The sequence below is a fragment of the Canis lupus genome, chromosome 1 (genome assembly GCF_003254725.2).
Source record: "Canis lupus dingo isolate Sandy chromosome 1, ASM325472v2, whole genome shotgun sequence".
Taxonomy (NCBI): domain Eukaryota; kingdom Metazoa; phylum Chordata; class Mammalia; order Carnivora; family Canidae; genus Canis; species Canis lupus.
This window is the reverse complement of record NC_064243.1, coordinates 105617749-105636108: the sequence shown is the minus strand read 5'-3', so window position 1 is coordinate 105636108 and position 18360 is coordinate 105617749. Positions and strand designations below refer to the sequence as shown.

General features: G+C 49.2%; 2 protein-coding genes across 2 annotated transcripts; both read right to left on the bottom strand.

The window, feature by feature from the left end:
• Positions 1-2002: 2002 nt before the first annotated feature.
• LIM2 (lens intrinsic membrane protein 2) lies at positions 2003-8180 on the bottom strand. Its single transcript, XM_025421897.2, has 4 exons — positions 8006-8180; positions 3624-3773; positions 2484-2618; positions 2003-2256 (listed from the first exon to the last, which is right to left on the bottom strand). Exons 1-4 carry the CDS (start codon positions 8178-8180, stop codon positions 2195-2197), a joined length of 522 nt encoding a protein of 173 aa, XP_025277682.1. The 3' UTR covers positions 2003-2194.
• A 610-nt stretch (positions 8181-8790) lies between these two features.
• C1H19orf84 (chromosome 1 C19orf84 homolog) lies at positions 8791-11233 on the bottom strand. The gene is made up of 2 exons (XM_025421896.3): positions 11029-11233; positions 8791-10002 (listed from the first exon to the last, which is right to left on the bottom strand). The coding sequence occupies exons 1-2, from the start codon at positions 11061-11063 to the stop codon at positions 9450-9452; spliced, it is 588 nt and encodes a 195-aa protein (XP_025277681.1). The 5' UTR covers positions 11064-11233; the 3' UTR covers positions 8791-9449.
• Positions 11234-18360: the final 7127 nt, after the last annotated feature.

Genomic DNA, 18360 nt, shown 5'->3' with positions numbered 1-18360 from the left:
GGATGTGGAAGAAACTAGGACACGTGAGATTTGAGATGCCTCTGCTCTTCCAGCGGATATTGGAGATGAGTCTGGAGTTGCAACATCATTATTATTGCTAGAATAAACCTCTATAAATATGATTACTGGAATAAGCCTCAGTGAATATGACTCCTTAAATAGGCCTCAATAAATTATGATTAGAGAAGGCTTCAATTGCCATTATTAGTAGAGGAAGCCTCTATAAATATGGTACTATTGTTATTTGTGGATGCCTCAATAAACATTTCTAGGGAGTAAGCCTCTATTAATATGACAGTTTTAGCATAGGATGTAATTAATATTATTTTCTTTAAAGATTTTTAAATTTATTTATTTATGAGAGACACAGAGAGAGAGGCAGAGATACAGGCAGAGGGAGAGGCAGGCTCCATGCAGGGAGCCCGATGTGGGACTCAATCCCCAGACTCCAGGATCACACCCTGGGCTGAAGACAGGCGCCAAACCGCTGAGCCACCCAGGGATCCCTGTAATTAATATTCTTATTATTAGAATTAGCTTTGCTAAATGGCCTTATTATTTTATGATAGATATCAGTAAATTTCATGGCAATTGGGTGCAGCTTATTGACTAAAATAATGAAGAGAAGATCAAGGTCATGATGAATGGTGTGCGAAGAGGCAGGAGGGTGTGCAGATCAGAGATTTGGTGCTTCTAGATGGAGGGGGCCATCCAGGAGGGGAGGGCCTGTTAGGAATGCTGCCTGGAGATGCTGCGAGTGGACAGTGAGATCTTTTCTTTTATTGTATTATCCCACTGATATGATTCATAATAAGAAATATATATTTGGTCTTTGTATTATTCCTGGCACAAAGCTGTGGAATTTCATGGGTGATAAGGGCCTTGAAGGTCTATTTGTTACATTAATGAGGGGACTGGGGGGAGTGGGTTGCACTCCAGGGTAAGGGCAGGTGGCAGGGGAACCAACCAGGTGACTAGAGGGAGTCCAGCCCCCAACCTGGAGAGGGAGGGGCTGGAGACTCAGTAACCACCTGTGGCCAATGATGTACTCAAGTATGCCTGTATAATGAAGCCACCATAAAAACCCACTAGGACTGGGTTCAGAGAGCTTCCAGGTTGGTGAATGCATGCATAATGGGGAGAGTGGCCTCTTGGAGAGTGCATGGAATTCCCTGGCCTTTTCCCCACACCTGGCCCTGCACTTTCCTTCCATCTGGCTGTTCATGACTTAGATCCTTTTATAGTAAACTGGTGATCTAGTAAGTAGAAGCTTTCTGGGAGTACTGTGAGCCACTCTAGCAAAGTAATCAAACCCAAAGAGTGAGTCATGGAAATCTCCAGCTACTGCTGGTTGACCTTCAGAAGCCCGAGTGATAAACTTCACTTCTGATGATATTTGAGGTAGGGGGTGGGGCAGTCTTTAGGACCCAGTCCTTCCTCTGTGGTATCTGACACTACCTCCACTTGGATAGTGTCAGAACGGAGTTGCTTGGTTGATGTAGGATAAAAAAAACAAAAAACAAAAAACACATCAGGGGCACCTGGGTGGCTCAGTGGTTGAGCATCTGCCTTTGGCTCAGGTTGTGATCCCAGGGTCCTCCCTGGCAGGGAGCCTGCTTCGCCCTCTGCCTATGTCTCTGCCTCTCTCTGTCTGCTTTATGAATAAATAAATAAAAATCTTTTTAAAAAAACACATACACACATTAGAATAGGTGTCAGAATTTGACCTATACATCTGTTTCCTAGAAGTCATAGTTAACCCCTGGTGGGGACTGTGTGATTCATGTCTGTCCCCATCCCTACAGAGGCTGAGTGGGTTCACCTGCAGTAATCCAACCACTCCCACCCCATCCACCTCTCACACCTGTTTCTCAGCACCCCAGCCCCTCAGGGACCACACCTTAGTAGTTTCACATCAGTTTTATTAGACTCTCAAAAAGTCACTCTAATGGAGATCCCATTTCTCTAATACCCCCCCTTTGTGGGCTGGGCCTTGGGTCTTCTCAGCTGCTTCCCACCAGGCCCCATTCTTCCTCATTCCCCCTTGGGACACAGGAGTCAGAGGTCCCCACCTGGAGTCCAGGACTGAACCTCCTCATGCCCACAGGAACCGGGACTTCAGGCCTCTAGACCCTCCCCCTCCTTTTCAGTGGCCCCATTCTAACTTCCAGATGAAGTTGGGAGTACACTGGGCTCAGCGGGGAGCAGACAGGCGCCGACATTCATGCATCCGGTAAGCACACATGTAGAAAATCCCTGCGTGAGAAGAGATCCCAGTTGACCTCCCAAGTCCTCCTAACCTGGGCTCCCAACCCAAGACCCCAGCACAGCACTCCCTTCTTCCTTGGGTTTTTGGCAAAACCTGGAGTCTGTCTTCTGGCTCACTGCTAGGGAACTTGTAGGGGACACCCCATCATCTTGCCCTCTGGAGTGCCGCCCACTCTGCCAAGGACACTGACTTTCCCACCCCCAAGCCCTCGTACCTGCGAAGAAGGTCATGAGCAAGGCCACCCAGCCCAGGATGTAAGACCAGGAAAAGCGCCAGTCCCCAAAGCGGCGACCAAGGAAGCTGACAGTGACTCCAGTGTAAATGGCCAAGGCCAACAGGACAAAAAAGGCTGGGGAGAGAGGGTAGGGGGTAATGGGTGGGAAAGGGGGCAGGAATGAGGTTTGGAGATGGGATGGGAATGAGATGGAGGAAGGGGGAGGCCCAGGTAGGGGAGGGAAGGTGTAAAAGGTGAGGAGGCTTGGGGAGTAGGGTTGGATGAGGATGAGTCAGGCCAGTGCTGTGTAATAGAATTTGACTGGGCTGGTTTTGGTCTCTGGTTCCTGGGAGGGAGACACTAAATCCTTGGAATTTCCTCAGTAATACGAGTGTCTTTGTTATTATTGGATTTATGTGGAGCTGAGATGACACAGGGTAGGAACTGGTCACCAGAAAGACCAGCCACAGAAACAGAACAGACAGTAGGGGCTTTGAGCCACTAGCTATCAGATCACCCTCTGCAGAAAGAACCTGGAGATTAAATTCGCTCACACAATCAATGACTGAGTTGTGCTTTGGCAATGAAACCCCAGCAGGAACTCTGGATGTCCAAGTGTGCAGGAGCTTTCTGGCTGCTAACACAGCAGTGTGTTGGGAGGGGAGTATGCCCTGACCCCAAAGGGGGAGGGTGCAGAAGCTGTGTCTTCAGGACCCTCTCCAGCTTCATGCTAGACATCTCTTTCTTTATCCAGTGCTGAGATGGAGCCTTTATTAATCTGTTCGTTGTTAAGTGTAGTGCCTTCCTGAGTTCTGTGACTTCTAGCGAATTTTTTAATCTGCCTGGGTTCTGGGAACCCCCGAATCTATAGCCAGTTGGCCAAAAGTGCAGATGGCCTGTGGCCCCCTCTTGCCACCCAAGTAGGCACAGCCTTGTTAGGGGTCATGCCCTTAATCCTGTGGGGTATGGCATCAACTCTGGGTGATTGGTGCCAGAAACTCTCTGGTTGTTGGTATCAATCGGGGTTGGGGTAATGGAGCTGAGAATGAGAAGAAACACCCCAGAAAGAAGTGCTGGGGATGGAAATGGGCAGGGAAGTTGGGGGTGGGGGTGGGGATGGGGGAGGGTGGGTCCACTCACTGGAAGCGAAAAACATGATGCCTGCGGAGAAGGGCCGGGAGAGGCGGGTGAAGGTGGGCTGCTGAGCGAAGGCGAGGATGCCCATGATGATGCCCGAGGTGGCGCACAGGGAAGACAGGATCATGAAGGCCCGGGTGGCATTCCAATAAGCTGTGGTAGCACCGAACAGTCACTCCCAGGCTCCCAGGCCACTCCTGCCCTCAGTGGCGAACACTGCCACCTCTGAGGGCTGGAATGTCTTGCCTCTCTCCTTATCCTGACCCAGCTTCTCCCTCGGCCTCTCTGCAAACCAACACTCTCTGCACCTGGCAAACTCCTATTCATCTTCCACAGTCCAGCTCCCAAATTCCCTCTGGGAAGCACCCTTTGACCCATCAGGCATGGTCTTTCCCTCCTGCTCTGGATTGTGGCTCTTGGCTTGTTTTCCCTTCTAGCCTGATTGCTCCCTGAGGCCAGGATTCTACATGGAGAACACCTCCAGCTCAAGTTTGGTTTGCTAATGGGTGTGGAGAAATGTTTGTTGGATGAATGAATGAATGAATGAATGAATAATGAATGAGGGTTGATTCCCTGCTATCCTCCTGCTATTTACTTCCTATACTCTCTCGATTACCATCTTTTTAAAAATATTTTATTCGTTTATTCATGAGATACACAGAGAGAGGCAGAGACAAAGGCAGAGAGAGAAGAAGGCTCCCTGCAGGGAGCCTGATGTGAGACTCTATCCCTGGACCTGGGATCAAGACCTGAGCCAAAAGCAGACACTCAACCACTGAGCCACCCAGGTGTGCCCCATCACTGTCTTTCATTTCCTTGATACCACTTGCCCATACCTGAAAATGGCCTATTTATTTATTTTTAACTTTATATCTGTCTTTCCCTGATGATTTTTTGGTTCTGCAAGGACAAAGGTCTTGCTTCCTCATTCATTGCTTCATTCCTAACACAGAGCACCTGGCACATAGTGGGTGCTCAGGGCAAACGCTGAATGAATGAATGTGGAGACCTGAGAATCATTCTTCTGTGCTTAGCTCTGGGCTTGCCCTATAGGACATGCCCTGAGAATAATAGTTATGATCTCATCTTCTGTTTAGCAGCTGCTAAATATGTGCCAGGCATGCATTCTGTGAATGGGCCTATTTGTTCCTTCTGAGAGCCCTTATGCTGTACGTACTATTTTTAACCTCATTTTTTTCAGGTGAAAAACTAAGGCTCAGAGAGGTAAAGTGACTCACCCAGGGTCTCATAATTGGCAGTAGGACAGGCATTGAAAGTCAAGCACCAAAGCTCTTGTTGTTAACTGCTTGCCTAGTCTGTCTCTCAGAACACCCAGGACAATTCTGCAGCTGGGACAGAGCCTGGGTCCTGCCACTTGAAAAGTAAAAAGTCTGAGGGCACTCTGTGTTACAGAGTTGAACTGTGTCTCTCCCCCAGCCCGCAAATTCAGACATTGAAGCTCTAATCCCCAGAATAGGACCTTATTTGGAAATAGGGTCATTGCGGATGTGATTAGTTAAGATAAGGTCCTACTGGAGTAGGTGTATTCCTAATCCAAAATGATTAGTATCCCCACAAAATGGGGAAATTTGGAAAAAGACAGACATACAGCATGGGGTGGGGTGGCAGGTGCAGGGATGGGGCACCATGTGAAGATAGAGATGGAGATCAGGATGATGTATTGACATGCCAAGGAATACCAAAGACTGCCAGCCAACCACCAGACACTGGGCGAGAGACAAGTAACAGACTCTCCCAGGCAGCCTCAAAAGGAACCAACTCTGCTGACACCTTGGTTTTGGACTTCCAGCCTCCAGAGCTGGGAGACAGTACATTTCTGTGGTGTGAGCCTCTCAGTCTGTGGTCCTTTGTAATAGCAGCCCCAGGAAACTACAGATGCCTCTGGGTATTTAAAAGTCTGGAGGAGGGGCATCTGGGCAGCTAGGTCCATTAAGCCTCTGCCTTCAGCTCAGGTCCTGATCCTGGGGTCTTGGGATCAAGCCCCACACTGGGCTCCCTGCTGAGTGGGGAGTCTACTTCTCTCTCTCCCTCTGCTCCTCCCCCCGCCCCGCTTGTGCTTGCTCTCTCTCTCTCAAATAAATAAGTAAAATCTTTAAAAAAAAAATAAAAATAGGGGCACCTGCGTGGCTCAGTGTTTGAGCTTCTGCCTTTGGCTTAGGTTGTGATCCCGGGGTGCTGGGATCGAGTCCTGCATCAGGCTCCCTACAGGGAGCCTGCTTCTCCCTCTGCCTGTATCTCTGCCTCTCCCTCTGTCTCTCATGAATAAACAAATAAATAAAATCTTTAAAAATAAACAAATAAAAATAAATATAAATAAATAATAAATAAATAAATAAATAAATAAATGCAAACCTGGAGGACTTACCAGGTACATTTTAGTCTATGCCCTTCCCATGGTGTGCTAAGGTGGGACTGGAAAGAGCAAATGTCTCTGAGGCCTGCCTAAAGCTGCAAACAAGTCCAGTGGGCTACGGTGGGGTGTTGCTGTGAATTGGGCATGTACATCCCATCACCAGTTACCCACTACGGCCCTCTGCTCCATCTTGAGAGAAAATTCTCCTGCTTAAATCGCAGTGTGCTTCCCTGAGGGGCCCCTGACAGATACACCACAGTTAAAGATTGCAAAACTGGATTTTTCTAAGTGAGCTGCAAGCCCAGATTTTGTACATAAAAATTTTTATACAAAATTTTAAATTCTGGCAGAGACTTCAGAAACTTTAAAAACTCTATACACCCACGTCTGCAGCTGGGTTCAGCCACTGCACGTTCACGTCTCCTGCTTTGATTCTCATGAGCTCCTGAGAGTTGATGTGCAAAGTGAGCCAACTGCTTGGACAGATATTCAGCAATCCATCATGGTAAGGTGTGTCCCTGAGGATCTTGGGTTTGAGGTCAAATGCACTTGCAAAGCTCCATCATGCCTCCCTCTCCCCATCCCCAGCAGAGTTAAGACAGGGGATATGGGTGTCCCCCAGGATGTTCCCAGACTGAAGTGGGAGAAATGGTAGGTAGAGGCATGAATGAGACCTCCAGAAATGAAAGGGAAACATGAAGTCAGGAGGCCAACTGAGCTCGGAAGCTGGAGGCTGGGGCAAATCTTTCCACTGCTTGCTGCCCTGGTTTACCCCTTCTGAAAATGGGCATCCTGCTGCCTCTCCCAGGCAGGTTCAATGAGATGGGATGCCTGAAATCTGGCCCATCACAGGGCTCAGGGGGGTTGGCTCTTCCTCTCAAAAACTCCCTGGAGAAAATGTCTGGCTTTTTTTTTTTTTTTTTAAGATTTTATTTATTTATTTATTTGTGAAAGACCTAGAGAGAGAGGCAGAGACACAGGCAGAGTGAGAAGCAGGTTGCATGCTGGGATCCCGCCCGATGCCAACTTGATCCCAGGACTCCAGGATCACACCCTGGGCCGAAGGCAGGCGCTAAACTGCTGAGCCACCCACGGATCCCCAATGTCTGGCTTTTTGAGGGCAAGTTTCATATTTTATTCCCAGAAACAGTGGTACCACCTTCAGTGTTGTTGAGAGACCAAAGGGCATTAATTCATGTCAAGCACTTAGAATAGTGAATAGGACACAATAATATTCAATAAATGCCAGTCATCATTATTATTATTACTATTATTATTATTATTACTACTACTGTTTAGTAAATAGAAAATATGTAACCTTATATATTATTAATATATTAATATATAATGCACATTATATATTATATAATATAATATACAATGAATGTATCTCTCATATATATGTATAAATACACATACGTATATGTATATACATATATAGAGATACATATATATTATATAATATACTATATAATATGTATTATCTTTCATATAAAATATATATTATTATAATGTAGCTTGCAAGAACTCTATGCTGGGAGAGCTATTTTTCCCCATTTTTACAGCATATATTGTAACATGCACATATATACATACACATGTACATATAGACAGATTACATAGCCTGGCACACAGTACGTATTAAATACTACCATCCAGTCTTTAGCAAATTTAGGATCCATATTTCTCCTGTAACCCAGTTTCCAACCTAGTTCTTGATACGTAGTAGATATTTAGAAAATGCTAGTCTGCCAACCCTAACCCCGCCTGCCCTACCTGACTTCATGCCAGGAAATGTCATGTCTCTACTTAACCTCTAGGACATTTCATAATTGTACTAGAAAAAAATCCTGAAATCCCAGTTCTGCTGAGTGATCTTTGGTTGGTGCCTTTCCCTCTCCGAGGCACAGAGTTCTCCACCTGCAAAACAGGCGGAGAGGCTGTGTCCTGGGTGGGTGGGGGGCTCTGGCTCTATCCCCAGAGGGCCTCTAACCCCGCCCCAGAGCCTTACCGATACTCTCTGTCTGCAGGTAGCACTTGTTGCCCAGGCAGTAACGCCACAGGCCCTGGTGGGCAAAGGACCCTGACAGCCGGTACTGCATCCAGTGATCTGTTGCTGTGGCCACCACCAGGAGGATGGTTCCCACCCAGGCACAGAAGAGGCCGCCACCCATGAAGCTGTACATGGTGATCTGTGAAGAAGGGGAGAGATGGGGTCAGGAGCTGGACTCCTGGGTCCTGGCAGAGGAAGGGACTGGAGCCTGGGCCCCTGGATCCTGGGAGGGGGTGGCTGGAGGCCTGGGCTTCCGGGTCCTGGGTGAGGAGGGGGCTAGGGGCTGGGACCCCAGCAGGCCCCTGGGAGAGGAAGGAGCTAGAGGATGGCCCCCTGGGTCTTGGTGGAGGAGGGGGCCTGTAGGTCCAATGCCTGGTCCCTACCTGAATGGCAGAGCCTGTCACAAGCCCTCTGTCTGCCTCGGCCCTTCTGTGCAGACTGAGCCGAGCCAGGTCACTGGCCTCTCTGCTCCCTGGGTCCCCCAAATCCCTTAAGCCTCCCCACACAATGACCCCATGGCCCAGCAGCTTCCAGCAGGCAGAAGTGCAGTGGTGGCAGAGGCCCCAAATGGAATTCGCTGAAACAGGGATCCAAGCACTCCCTCCCTGCAGTCCCTGGCTCCACTGACCTCTCTCTGTGACCCTCCCAGCGACCCTCCCACCCTTTCACAGGCCTTGCTCACAGCACCCACTGGGTTAGCCTGAGCTGCGTAAGCACACACACAGAGACACAAGACATAGGGCCAGTCATCCATTTATTGTTCAACCAGGGCTCCCCATCCCCAGGGGCAGGAAAGGGAGTGGGGGGCGGCAGGTGTCTGGGTACGCTGGGCCAATGGGGTTCTTTGCAGATGGGTCACAGGGCATGTCACATTTGGGGCTGGGACTGGAATAAGAATGGGACAGGGTTGGCTGGGGTCACAGATGGGCTAGGTTTGGGGTCAAGTTTAGGAGGCAGTTAAGGATGAGGGAGGACTGGGTTGGCCTGAAGTAGGTAGAGAATGAGAGTGCAGAGCTGGGCCTGAGGGGAGAGGTAGGAATGGAAATGGGAATGAGTGGGTTTAGGGGTATGATATTGAGAGTGGGGGATGGGCAGGTGGGGATGGGGTTAGGGTCATCACTGTAGTTGGGGATGGTGTTGGGAATGGGAAGAGGTATGGCTTTGGGCATGGGCATGAGGCTCAGGGTTTTTTCTGGCATGGAATCCTAAGTCAGCTCCAGTTTCCATGGGGTGGCTCGCAGGACCCACTTCTGAAGCTGTGGTTTTGGGAGAAGAAACATGGGAACAGGATGTTTCCTGGAGTATCTCTGCCTCAGCTGAGGTCACCCTGGGCACCAGGAAAACCCTCCTGGTGACCCTGCGTGGGCCCACTCAGGAGTTTGGGGAGCTGGACCTTCAGGTCCTAGTACTCTGACTCCCAGTCTTCTGCTACAGCAGGCGGCATGTCCTGGGATGACTCCTGATCTCTGTCTTCCTTCTTCTCATCCTGTCTGGGCAGTATTGGTGGTGATGCTGGGATCGCTGGAGGAGTCTTGGGGCCAGCCCCAGACCTCCCCAGCCAGCCCCTCTCTGGATTCTCAGCCCTGCCAGGTCGCCATTGCTGTGGGCCCTGGCCCCGGCCTAGCCTGCGCTGGGTGCCCCAGCCCAGACTGCGCTGGACGCCCCAGCCCCTGCGTCCCCTGGATGGCCTGATAGCGGTGCCTGGCTGGGGGCAGCATGCCTGGGTGGTGCAGGGGCAGGAGGGCAAGGACTGTTGAAGGTTGTAGGCCCCCAGAAGAGCGCTGTGCAGGAGGTAAGAGAGGGCGTCCAGGCGGATGGGGACGGTGACAGAAGCCAGGCTTTCAGGGAGCCCCAGGTGGGCTGGATCTGGGGTGCCCAAGGGAAAAGGCGGCAAGGCTGGAAAAGGTGCAGGTGGCCACAACTCCGTCCCAGGGGATGACAAGGGCGGGCTGTTCCTGGAATAACAAGAGGACAGGTCCACAGGTCTCACCAACTCTTTCTATCCTTCCTACTATAGTCCAGCACTTTTCCTGGGAGTCCTGCATCCACCTCTGACTTCCCTGCGCGTTCAATCTCTCTCTCATTCTTTCTTCCCATTTCTCTACAGAGGGACAGCCAGCTCTGGCAGAACTTTAGCACCAGAGACAACAAAGTTCCAGGGTGCCTGTGTGGCTCAGTGGTTGAGCATCTGCCTTTGGCTCAGGGCATGATCCCAGGGTCCTGGGATGGAGTCCCGCAACGGACTCCCTCCGCCTATGTCTCTGCCTCTCTCTCTGGATCTCTTATGAATAAATAAATTATATATATTATATATTATATATATATAAAACACAGTTCCAGCACCAGGGCCACTTCCCTCAGGGTATGTTTCTGGGCTCCTCACTTCCCTGTGCTGAACCTTAATTTTTCACACCAAAAGATGGCTTTTGGTAGTGTCAAAGGCGCATACGAAAGGCCCGGGTCTGACAATTATTATGCTGTCTCCAGCTCTACCGCTGTTTCTGGGATCTTTGATTCTCCTTGTTCCCTCTTGAAATGTCTCCCTGCTCTGCGAGTATCTGTTCCTAACTGAATCTCTGTTTGTTTTTTTGTGTTTTTTTTTTAATTTTTATTATTATTTTTTAAATTTATGATAGTCACAGAGAGAGAGAGAGGCAGAGACATAGGCAGAGGGAGAAGCAGGCTCCATGCACCGGGAGCCCGACGTGGGATTCGATTCCGGGTCTCCAGGATCGCGCCCTGGGCCAAAGGCAGGCGCTAAACTGCTGCACCACCCCGGGATCCCCTGAATCCCTGTTTGTATCTCGCTCAGCTCTAGCAACATTTTGTTGCTAAGATTCTGTTTCTAACTGATGATACTTGACTTTTTTTTTTCCTTTCTGATACTCTCTTTGGGTCTGTCCACTCTGTCTCTGATTTTCTCCATCCCCTTCCCTCTCTGGTCTGTTTCCTCCCCGTGGAGAAGGTCTTGTGTCTCTCACCCTTGGGGCTCAGTCCCCTCCTCCTGCTGTTCCATCTTTACAGGAGTCTCTCAAGTCTCTTCTAGAACCTTCCCTTTGAGTTCTCCCAGGTCCAGGGAGGTGCGGAGGGGTCGGGAAGGAAGTGGGTGGGACTTTGTCCAGAGGGGGGCGTGGCCTGTCGGTGCGCGGAGCCGTGGAAAAGTACGCTGGGATCTTACCCTGAGATTTCGAGATCTAATTCCTCAAATCCCCCCCACCCCTCCAGCTTCCCACCCCCCATCTCAGGCCACAGTTCACACGTCCCCGAGACCCAGGAGTATGGCCACTGAGTTTCTCCCTGCTCAGACCCAACAGCCCTGGTCCCAGCCTCTTCCTCCCTCAGACCCAGGAGTCCAGGCCCCAGCCCCTCCTCCCTCAGACCCAGGAGTCCAGGCCCCAGCCCCTCCTCCCTCAGACCCAGGAGTCCAGGCCCCAGCCCCTCCTCCCTCAGACCCAGGAGTCCAGGCCCCAGCCCCTCCTCCCTCAGATCCAGGAGTCCAGGCCCCAGCCCCTCCTCCCTCAGACCCAGCAGGTGGAGCCCTCAGTCTCCTCTTCTCTCTCGGTCTATATTTATGGCCATTTCTTCAGGGGGCCCGCTGGTGTTCCTTAGGACTAAAGGGATATTTAGATAGGGAAATCGGAACATCTGTACACTCCTGGAGCAGCAGGAAAAGTAGATGAGCTGGAGTTAAGGCAGACACTTAACGGACTCAGCCACCCAGGCACCCCTCTGTTGGAATACCTTTATATTTACGGGAAAAGTTACAAAGATAATACAGAGTTCCCATACAATCCTCACCCAGCTCCCCTAATATTATCCTCTTACGTTGTTATAGAACCTTTGTTGGACTAAGAAACTAGCACGACTATTTACCAAACTCCAGTCTTTATTTGGAATTTACCAGTTTTCACATTAAAGTCCTTTCTTTTCTGTTTAAGAATCTGTTGCTGGATACCATTTATCGCCACACCTCCCTAGTCTCCTCTCAGTCTTTCCTGGCTTTCACAACCTTATCAATTTTGAGGAATACTAGTTACATTATGAAATAGGAGTCTATTTTCATTAGTAATTTTTTTTTTTTTTTTTAGAATTCTAATAAATTCACTTCGCAGGTGATCAAACTGTGCCTCAGAAGAGTCTAAAAAAGTTGCTTGAGGTCACAGAGCTAGGAAGTGGTACAAGTGGAATTTGAATCCCGGCAGCCTGGCTCAAATCTGTGCTCTTAATGGAGACACAAGTAGTAGCCAGATTTTGTAGGACCTGGTAGGCTGCAGTGAAGACTTTGGGGTTTTTGAGGGGTTGTGCCTATGTTTTTAAATTTTAGAACACTGCGATGACTTCGAACATTTGTAAGCTGAGATGTGACGTAATTTGATTAATGTTTTAAGAAAAGCACTGTGAGGGCACCTGGGTGGCTCAGTGGTTGAGCGTCAGCCTTTGGCTCAGGTCATGATCCCGGGGTACTGGGATCGAGTCCCACACCTGGCTCCCTCTGCCTATGTCCCTGCCTGTCTCTCTGTCTCTCTCTCTCTCTCTTTTTTAAAATACTTATTTATTTATTCATGAGAGACACAGAGAGTGAGAGAGGCAGAGACATAGGCAGAGGGAGAAGCAGGCTCCTTGCAGGAGCCCCACGTGGGACTCGATTCCAGATCCCGGGATCATGATCTGAGCTGAAGGCAGTTGTCCAACTGCTGAGCCACCCAGGAGTCCCTGTGTCTCTCATGAATAAATAAATAAAATCTTTAAAAAAGAAAAGAAAAGGGCAGCCCCGGTGGCACAGCGGTTTAGCGTGCCTGCAGCCTAGGGCGTGATCCTGGAGACCCGGGATGGAGTCCCATGTCAGTCTCCCTGCATGGAGCCTGCTTCTCCCTCTGCCTGTGTCTCTGCCTCTCTCTCTCTGTGTTTCTATGAATAAATAAAATAAAAAATCTTAAAAAAAAATAAAAAAGAAAAGAAAAGCACTGTGTCAGTGGTTTGGAAAACAGGCCCTGGTGGAAGAGCGGTGCTAGAGTGGTCGCAGGAAGTCCAGGGAGGATATTGCTATCCTCCAGGCCAGGGGTGGTGGTGGTGACTCCCAAGGAGAGTGGGGGTAGTGGGGATGGGAAGATGTGAGTGGATTTAGGATGTGTTTTGAAAGAAGAACCATCAGAATTTGCTGCAGGGCTCCCGGGGGTGACTATGAGGATCAAAGATAATGCAAAGTTTTCAGCCAGAGCAGTGTCTCCGAATATGATTTTTTTTTTTTTTAACAGAAGTCCACAACATCCCATTTTAAGGATGGGAAAGCCCAGATACCACCTTTCGCTTTTTGACTTCCTTGGAATCCAGGCCCTGTGCAGGATGATGCTGGTGACTCAGAGATGTCACCTGTCCTCAAAGGGCTTTGTGAAGGGTGGGGGACAGACAGAGAGGGACGGTAACATTCCAGAGTGATCAGAGCCTGGAAACAGGTAAAGGACAATGAGAGCCCCAAATGGGTGGGGATGCTGCCTGAGGGCAAAGGACTGAAGTCTGGTGAAGAGGGGGGCAGGAAAACCTTGTTGCTGCAGGCAAGGGGTGGTTCTCTGGCGGTTTTGTTTTTTGGTTTTAGGGGAGGTAGACTTTGGACTAGGTCTAGACTGAGTGGATATTTGATGTAGAAGAAATGGTGTGAGCAAAGGCCAGGTGGCTGGAACCAAAATATTTTTATCATGAAGCGAGGGCTTTCCTTTCCTGGACAGTGTGATAGGATTCAGGTCTCATCCATCCCTTATGTTGTATCTCAAAGAGGCAGGGCAAGACTATTTTGTGGAAATGGGGCTCAGAAATGACGGTTTGAATCTACTGCTCCGCTACTTAGAAATGCGTAATCTAAAGCAAGCTGCTTAAGCTTTTCGGGTTCCCATTTCTTCGTGACTTGGCGCTTCCTGCTCCATTCCAGCATAACGGAATTGCTCTATTTGCTGTTACTGTTTCCCCTTTATATATATATATATATATATATATATATATATATATATATAATTTATTTATTCATGAGAGTCAGAAAAAGGCAGAGACATAGGCAGAGGGAGAAGCAGGCTCCCTGCAGGGAGCCTGATGGGACTCAATCCCAGAACCCCAGGATCATGACCTGAGCCCAAGGCAGACCCTCAACCACTGAGCCACCGAGGCGCCCCTGTTACTGTTTCTCCTATTTCTGTGATCAGGGTACCACATCAACTTAACCAAGCACCTGGCCCTTTAAGACCCTCCTCCCACACTTGAGAGCCCTTGTAGGCTCTAGCCTCTCTAGGAGAAAAGTCTTTTATTCATCTTCCAAAATTGACAGGCAAGTTCTTTTTTTTTTTTAAGATTTTATTTATTTATTCATGACAGAGAGAGAGAGGCAGAGACACAGGCAGAGGGAGAAGCAGGCTCCACGCAGGGAGCCCGACGTGGGACTCAACCCCAGGTCCCCAAGATCACACCTCAAGCCGAAGGCGGCGCTAAACCGCTGAGCCCCTGGGCCTGCGACAGGCAAGTTCTGAAAGTGACCAATCAACTCCTGAGACGGAGGCAGCAAAACTTCCGATTGGCTTCCGATTCCGTTACGTGTAAGCTCCGCCCCTCCGTGTTACAGATCCCAGCGCGAGAGCGTCATCCTTGGCTCTGATTGGCGAAGGAGCTCGCGCTGCCTTCGAGTCCCCTCCCCGTCGCCGTCAGAGCCGCGAGCCAGCATTCTCGCTCTCTGATTGGCTACATTTCTGAGCGCGCCCTCGCCCTCGCTCCCTGATTGGCTGTCGTTTATCGGGACCTTCCCCGGACTCTCTTGAGGCTGCATCTAGGGTTGTCGGTTACCATTGTTACTGTTGTGCGGCACCTGCTGCATCTGGGAGACCCGTCCCAGGGCTAGAGATGACGAGCGAAGCTTGGAGGGGAGACCGGCCTCGGGCTGAGCGGAAGGATCCCTGCAGGGGTCTCCTTGGCCCACCAGGGAGCCCCATTGCCTCACCCCCACCTTAGGATCCTCTTCTTTGCATTGTCCTCCACGTGTCTCGGACAAAATCCCAAGACTGGACCTTAAGGTCCTCCAGCCTACTGGGCTCACGGATTTCCTCAGGTCTCCGCTTCCATCCCCCTCCGCGGGACCCTGGGATGCCTTCGCTTGAGCCTTACCAATTCTTTGAATCCCTCCAACTTGGGGATCCTCCCAAGTGCAGGAAAGGCATCAGGGCCTCTGGGTCTTGGGGGCTCCTCTCACTGCCACCCCTACCTTTACATCCTCCCTGTCCCCAAAGTCCCCCCTACCTCCCTTCCTTGCCTCCCCTTGGAGAATCTCCCCACCTCTGGGGACTCTGACCTCACTGCTTTCTTCCCAGCTGCTTCAAGGCACAGGGGTCACTTTTACACGTTGACCCAAGACTTCTACGTTTTTCCTAACAGAATGCTGCTGACTGAGGAGTGGTTCCCAGCCCACAGGTCAGGATTCCCACACTTGTAAAATTGTAAAAATCAGTCTCTCCCCTTTGGAATTGCCGCTTCCCCCTTTGGGATGTATATATGGGACAATCCTTTCCATTGTCTTTTTTTTTTTTTCATTGTCATTTTTTTTTAAGATTTTATTTATTTATTCATGAGAAACAGAGAGGCAGAGACAGGCAGAGGGAGAAGCAGACTGAGCAGGGAGCCTGATGTGGGAATGGATCCCAGGACCCCAGGATCATGACCTGAGCAGAAGGCAGACAGCTCAACCACTGAACCACCCAGGGGTCTGTGTATTGTCAGCTTTGTTCAGGATTACCTGCATTCAGGGGGTCACCTTCAGAGCTTCCCTACATTTGGAGAGCTCCCACACAGCAATCCCCAACTCAGTGACAGTCCCCTTTAGCCCTCAAAGCAGAACTTTCTGGGTTCAGAGACTGACCCTCAGAGCCTCCCTCAGCCTCAGAAATCCTCCTCCCTCAGCCTCAGAGATCCCCCGACTCCTGGGTTTCCTCTTACTCTCAGAAGACCCAGCACTACCCTCCCCCACCCCCTGCCGTTCTTCTGTCTCCCACACTCACACTCAAGTTGTGGTCCTGGGGTCAAGTCCCACATCAGGCTCCCTATAGGGAGCCTGCTTCTTCCTCTGCCTGTGTCTCTGACTCTCTCTCTTTCTGTGTCTCTCATGAATAAATAAATAAAATCTTTAAAATAAATTAAATAAATAAATAAATAGTGCTCAATCTATTTTGTATTCATATTCTATTAATCCAGCAAAATGAACTCTTTGGTGTACAGTTCCAAGTTTTGACAAATTCGTAGCCATGTAATGACCATCATAATCAAGGCACAGAATACTTCTATTATCCTCCCCAAATTCTCTTGTGCTGCCCCTTTGTTATAATGACTTAAAAAAACACAAAACAAAAAAAAAAACCAGCATCTCTTGGAGAATGGTTTGTCCTTATCTAGCAAACTTAGAGGCACAACCCTTTAGACCTGACATTACTACTGCCAGTGGGTTACCTATGCATGGATTAGTTACCCCAAGTTTTTAAAAAGATTTATTTATTTGAGAGAGAGAAAGGATTAAAAAATTAAAAAAAAAAAAAAACACGAGCAGGGGGAGAGGCAGAGGAAGAGAGAGAATCCTTGAGCAGACTCACTGCTGAGCAAGGAGCCTGCAGGGTTTGATCCCAGGATTCTGACATCAGGACCTGAGCTGAAATCAAGAGTTGGATGCTTAACCAACTGAGCCACCCGGGTGACCTCTATTCCCCCACATTTTACTGACCAATAAATAATGGCTCAGAGGTTACCCATGTCATATTGGCAAACATGCAAACAAAACCAGCTAGGACCAAAACTATCATTGTAAATCCAGAGCCTTTTTTTCTTTTTTCTTTTTTTTTTAATTTTTATTTATTTATGATAGTCACACAGAAAGAGAGAGAGAGAGAGAGAGAGGCAGAGACATAGGCAGAGGGAGAAGCAGACTCCATGCGCCGGGAGCCCGACGTGGGATTCGATCCCAGATCTCCAGGATCACGCCCTGGGCCAAAGGCAGGCGCCAAACTGCTGCGCCACCCAGGGATCCCCAGAGCCTTTTTTTCTTGCATATGCTGCATTCTGGACCAATGATGGTGATGATGATGGTAACGATGATGTCAGAGTGGGAGAAAACAACACATATTTTGAAAACATATAGGTTCTGGATTTCTCTTTCAAGTGCTTTTATCTACCTCAATCTCACAGCAACCCAAATAGATATTAGTCTCATTTTTTAATTTTTTATTTTATTTTTTTATTTTTTATTTATTTATTTTTTATTTATCATAGGCACGCAGTGAGAGAGAGAGAGAGGCAGAGACACAGGCAGAGGGAGAAGCAGGCTCCATGCACCAGGAGCCCGACGTGGGATTTGATCCCGGGTCTCCAGGATCGCGCCCTGGGCCAAAGGCAGGCGCCAAACCGCTGCGCCACCCAGGGATCCCTAGTCTCATTTTTTAGATGAGGACACAAAGGCACAGAGAGGTTAATGACTTGCCCAAGGTCATCGCTAAATGTGTGGCCTTTCTGAGCTGCTCTGGCTACCTTCTTTCTTAGGTTTTATATTCTCTCGGGGCCTTGAGGAAAACGAAGTTTGAGGTGACAAATCAGGTGGAAATCCATCAGTGGAGAATTAGAGCTAGTGATAGCTTCTGGGAAAGCAAGTGGCTCAGAGGGAACAGGAGAGGACACCTGTGATTTAAGGCAAAAAATGGTAGTCCAAGGCTGGCATATGTTGTACAATAGATTTTGTCAGGCCTTTGTTCCTGGCTTTTGTGGGGGAACTTCTAAACCCTTGTGATTTTCTGAGCCATAGAGGTGTCTTTGATATTTATGGTGGGCCCTAAAAGCATACCTAAATTTATGGTTACAGGGCAACTCATGGTGGGCCCCTAGATGGTTCCAAGATGGGGGCTGACCATGCTGGAAAGACCAGCCATGTCATTAGGGCTTTGGGGCTTTGAGCCTTGTGATATCAGCCTGACCCCCTGAGAGGGAAGGACTAGGGTTTGAGTTCAATGTCACGTGTTCAATGATTCAATCCATTGTGGCTACATAAAAACAAAACAAAACAAACCACTAAAACCTCTAGACACCAAGGCTTAGGTGAGCTTCCTGGTGGGTGTCACACATAGACATGCAGAGAAGGCAACGCATCTCAAGGACACAGAAGCTTCACAATTGGGACCCTCTCTGACGTCCCACTGTGCATCTCATTGACTTAGTACAAATTTGTGTCCTTGGGGGCATCCCGGATGACTCCGCAGTTTAGCGCCACCTTCGGTCCAGGGCCTGATCCCGGAGTCCCGGGATTGAGT

What these genes read in the sequence shown, in the direction of transcription:
- C1H19orf84 (XM_025421896.3), bottom strand. Translation starts at nt 11,063, where the DNA reads ATGGAACAGCAGGAGGAGGGGACTGAGCCCCAAGG. An exon ending in GAGGGGACTGAGCCCCAAGG is followed by an intron (nt 10,003 to 11,028) that starts GTGAGAGACACA and finishes TTGTTATTCCAG; the next exon opens with GAACAGCCCGCCCTTGTCAT.
- LIM2 (XM_025421897.2), bottom strand. Translation starts at nt 8,180, where the DNA reads ATGTACAGCTTCATGGGTGGCGGCCTCTTCTGTGCCTGGGTGGGAACC. An exon ending in CCTGCAGACAGAGAGTATCG is followed by an intron (nt 3,774 to 8,005) that starts GTAAGGCTCTGG and finishes GTGCTACCACAG; the next exon opens with CTTATTGGAATGCCACCCGG. An exon ending in CATCATGTTTTTCGCTTCCA is followed by an intron (nt 2,619 to 3,623) that starts GTGAGTGGACCC and finishes CTCTCTCCCCAG; the next exon opens with CCTTTTTTGTCCTGTTGGCC.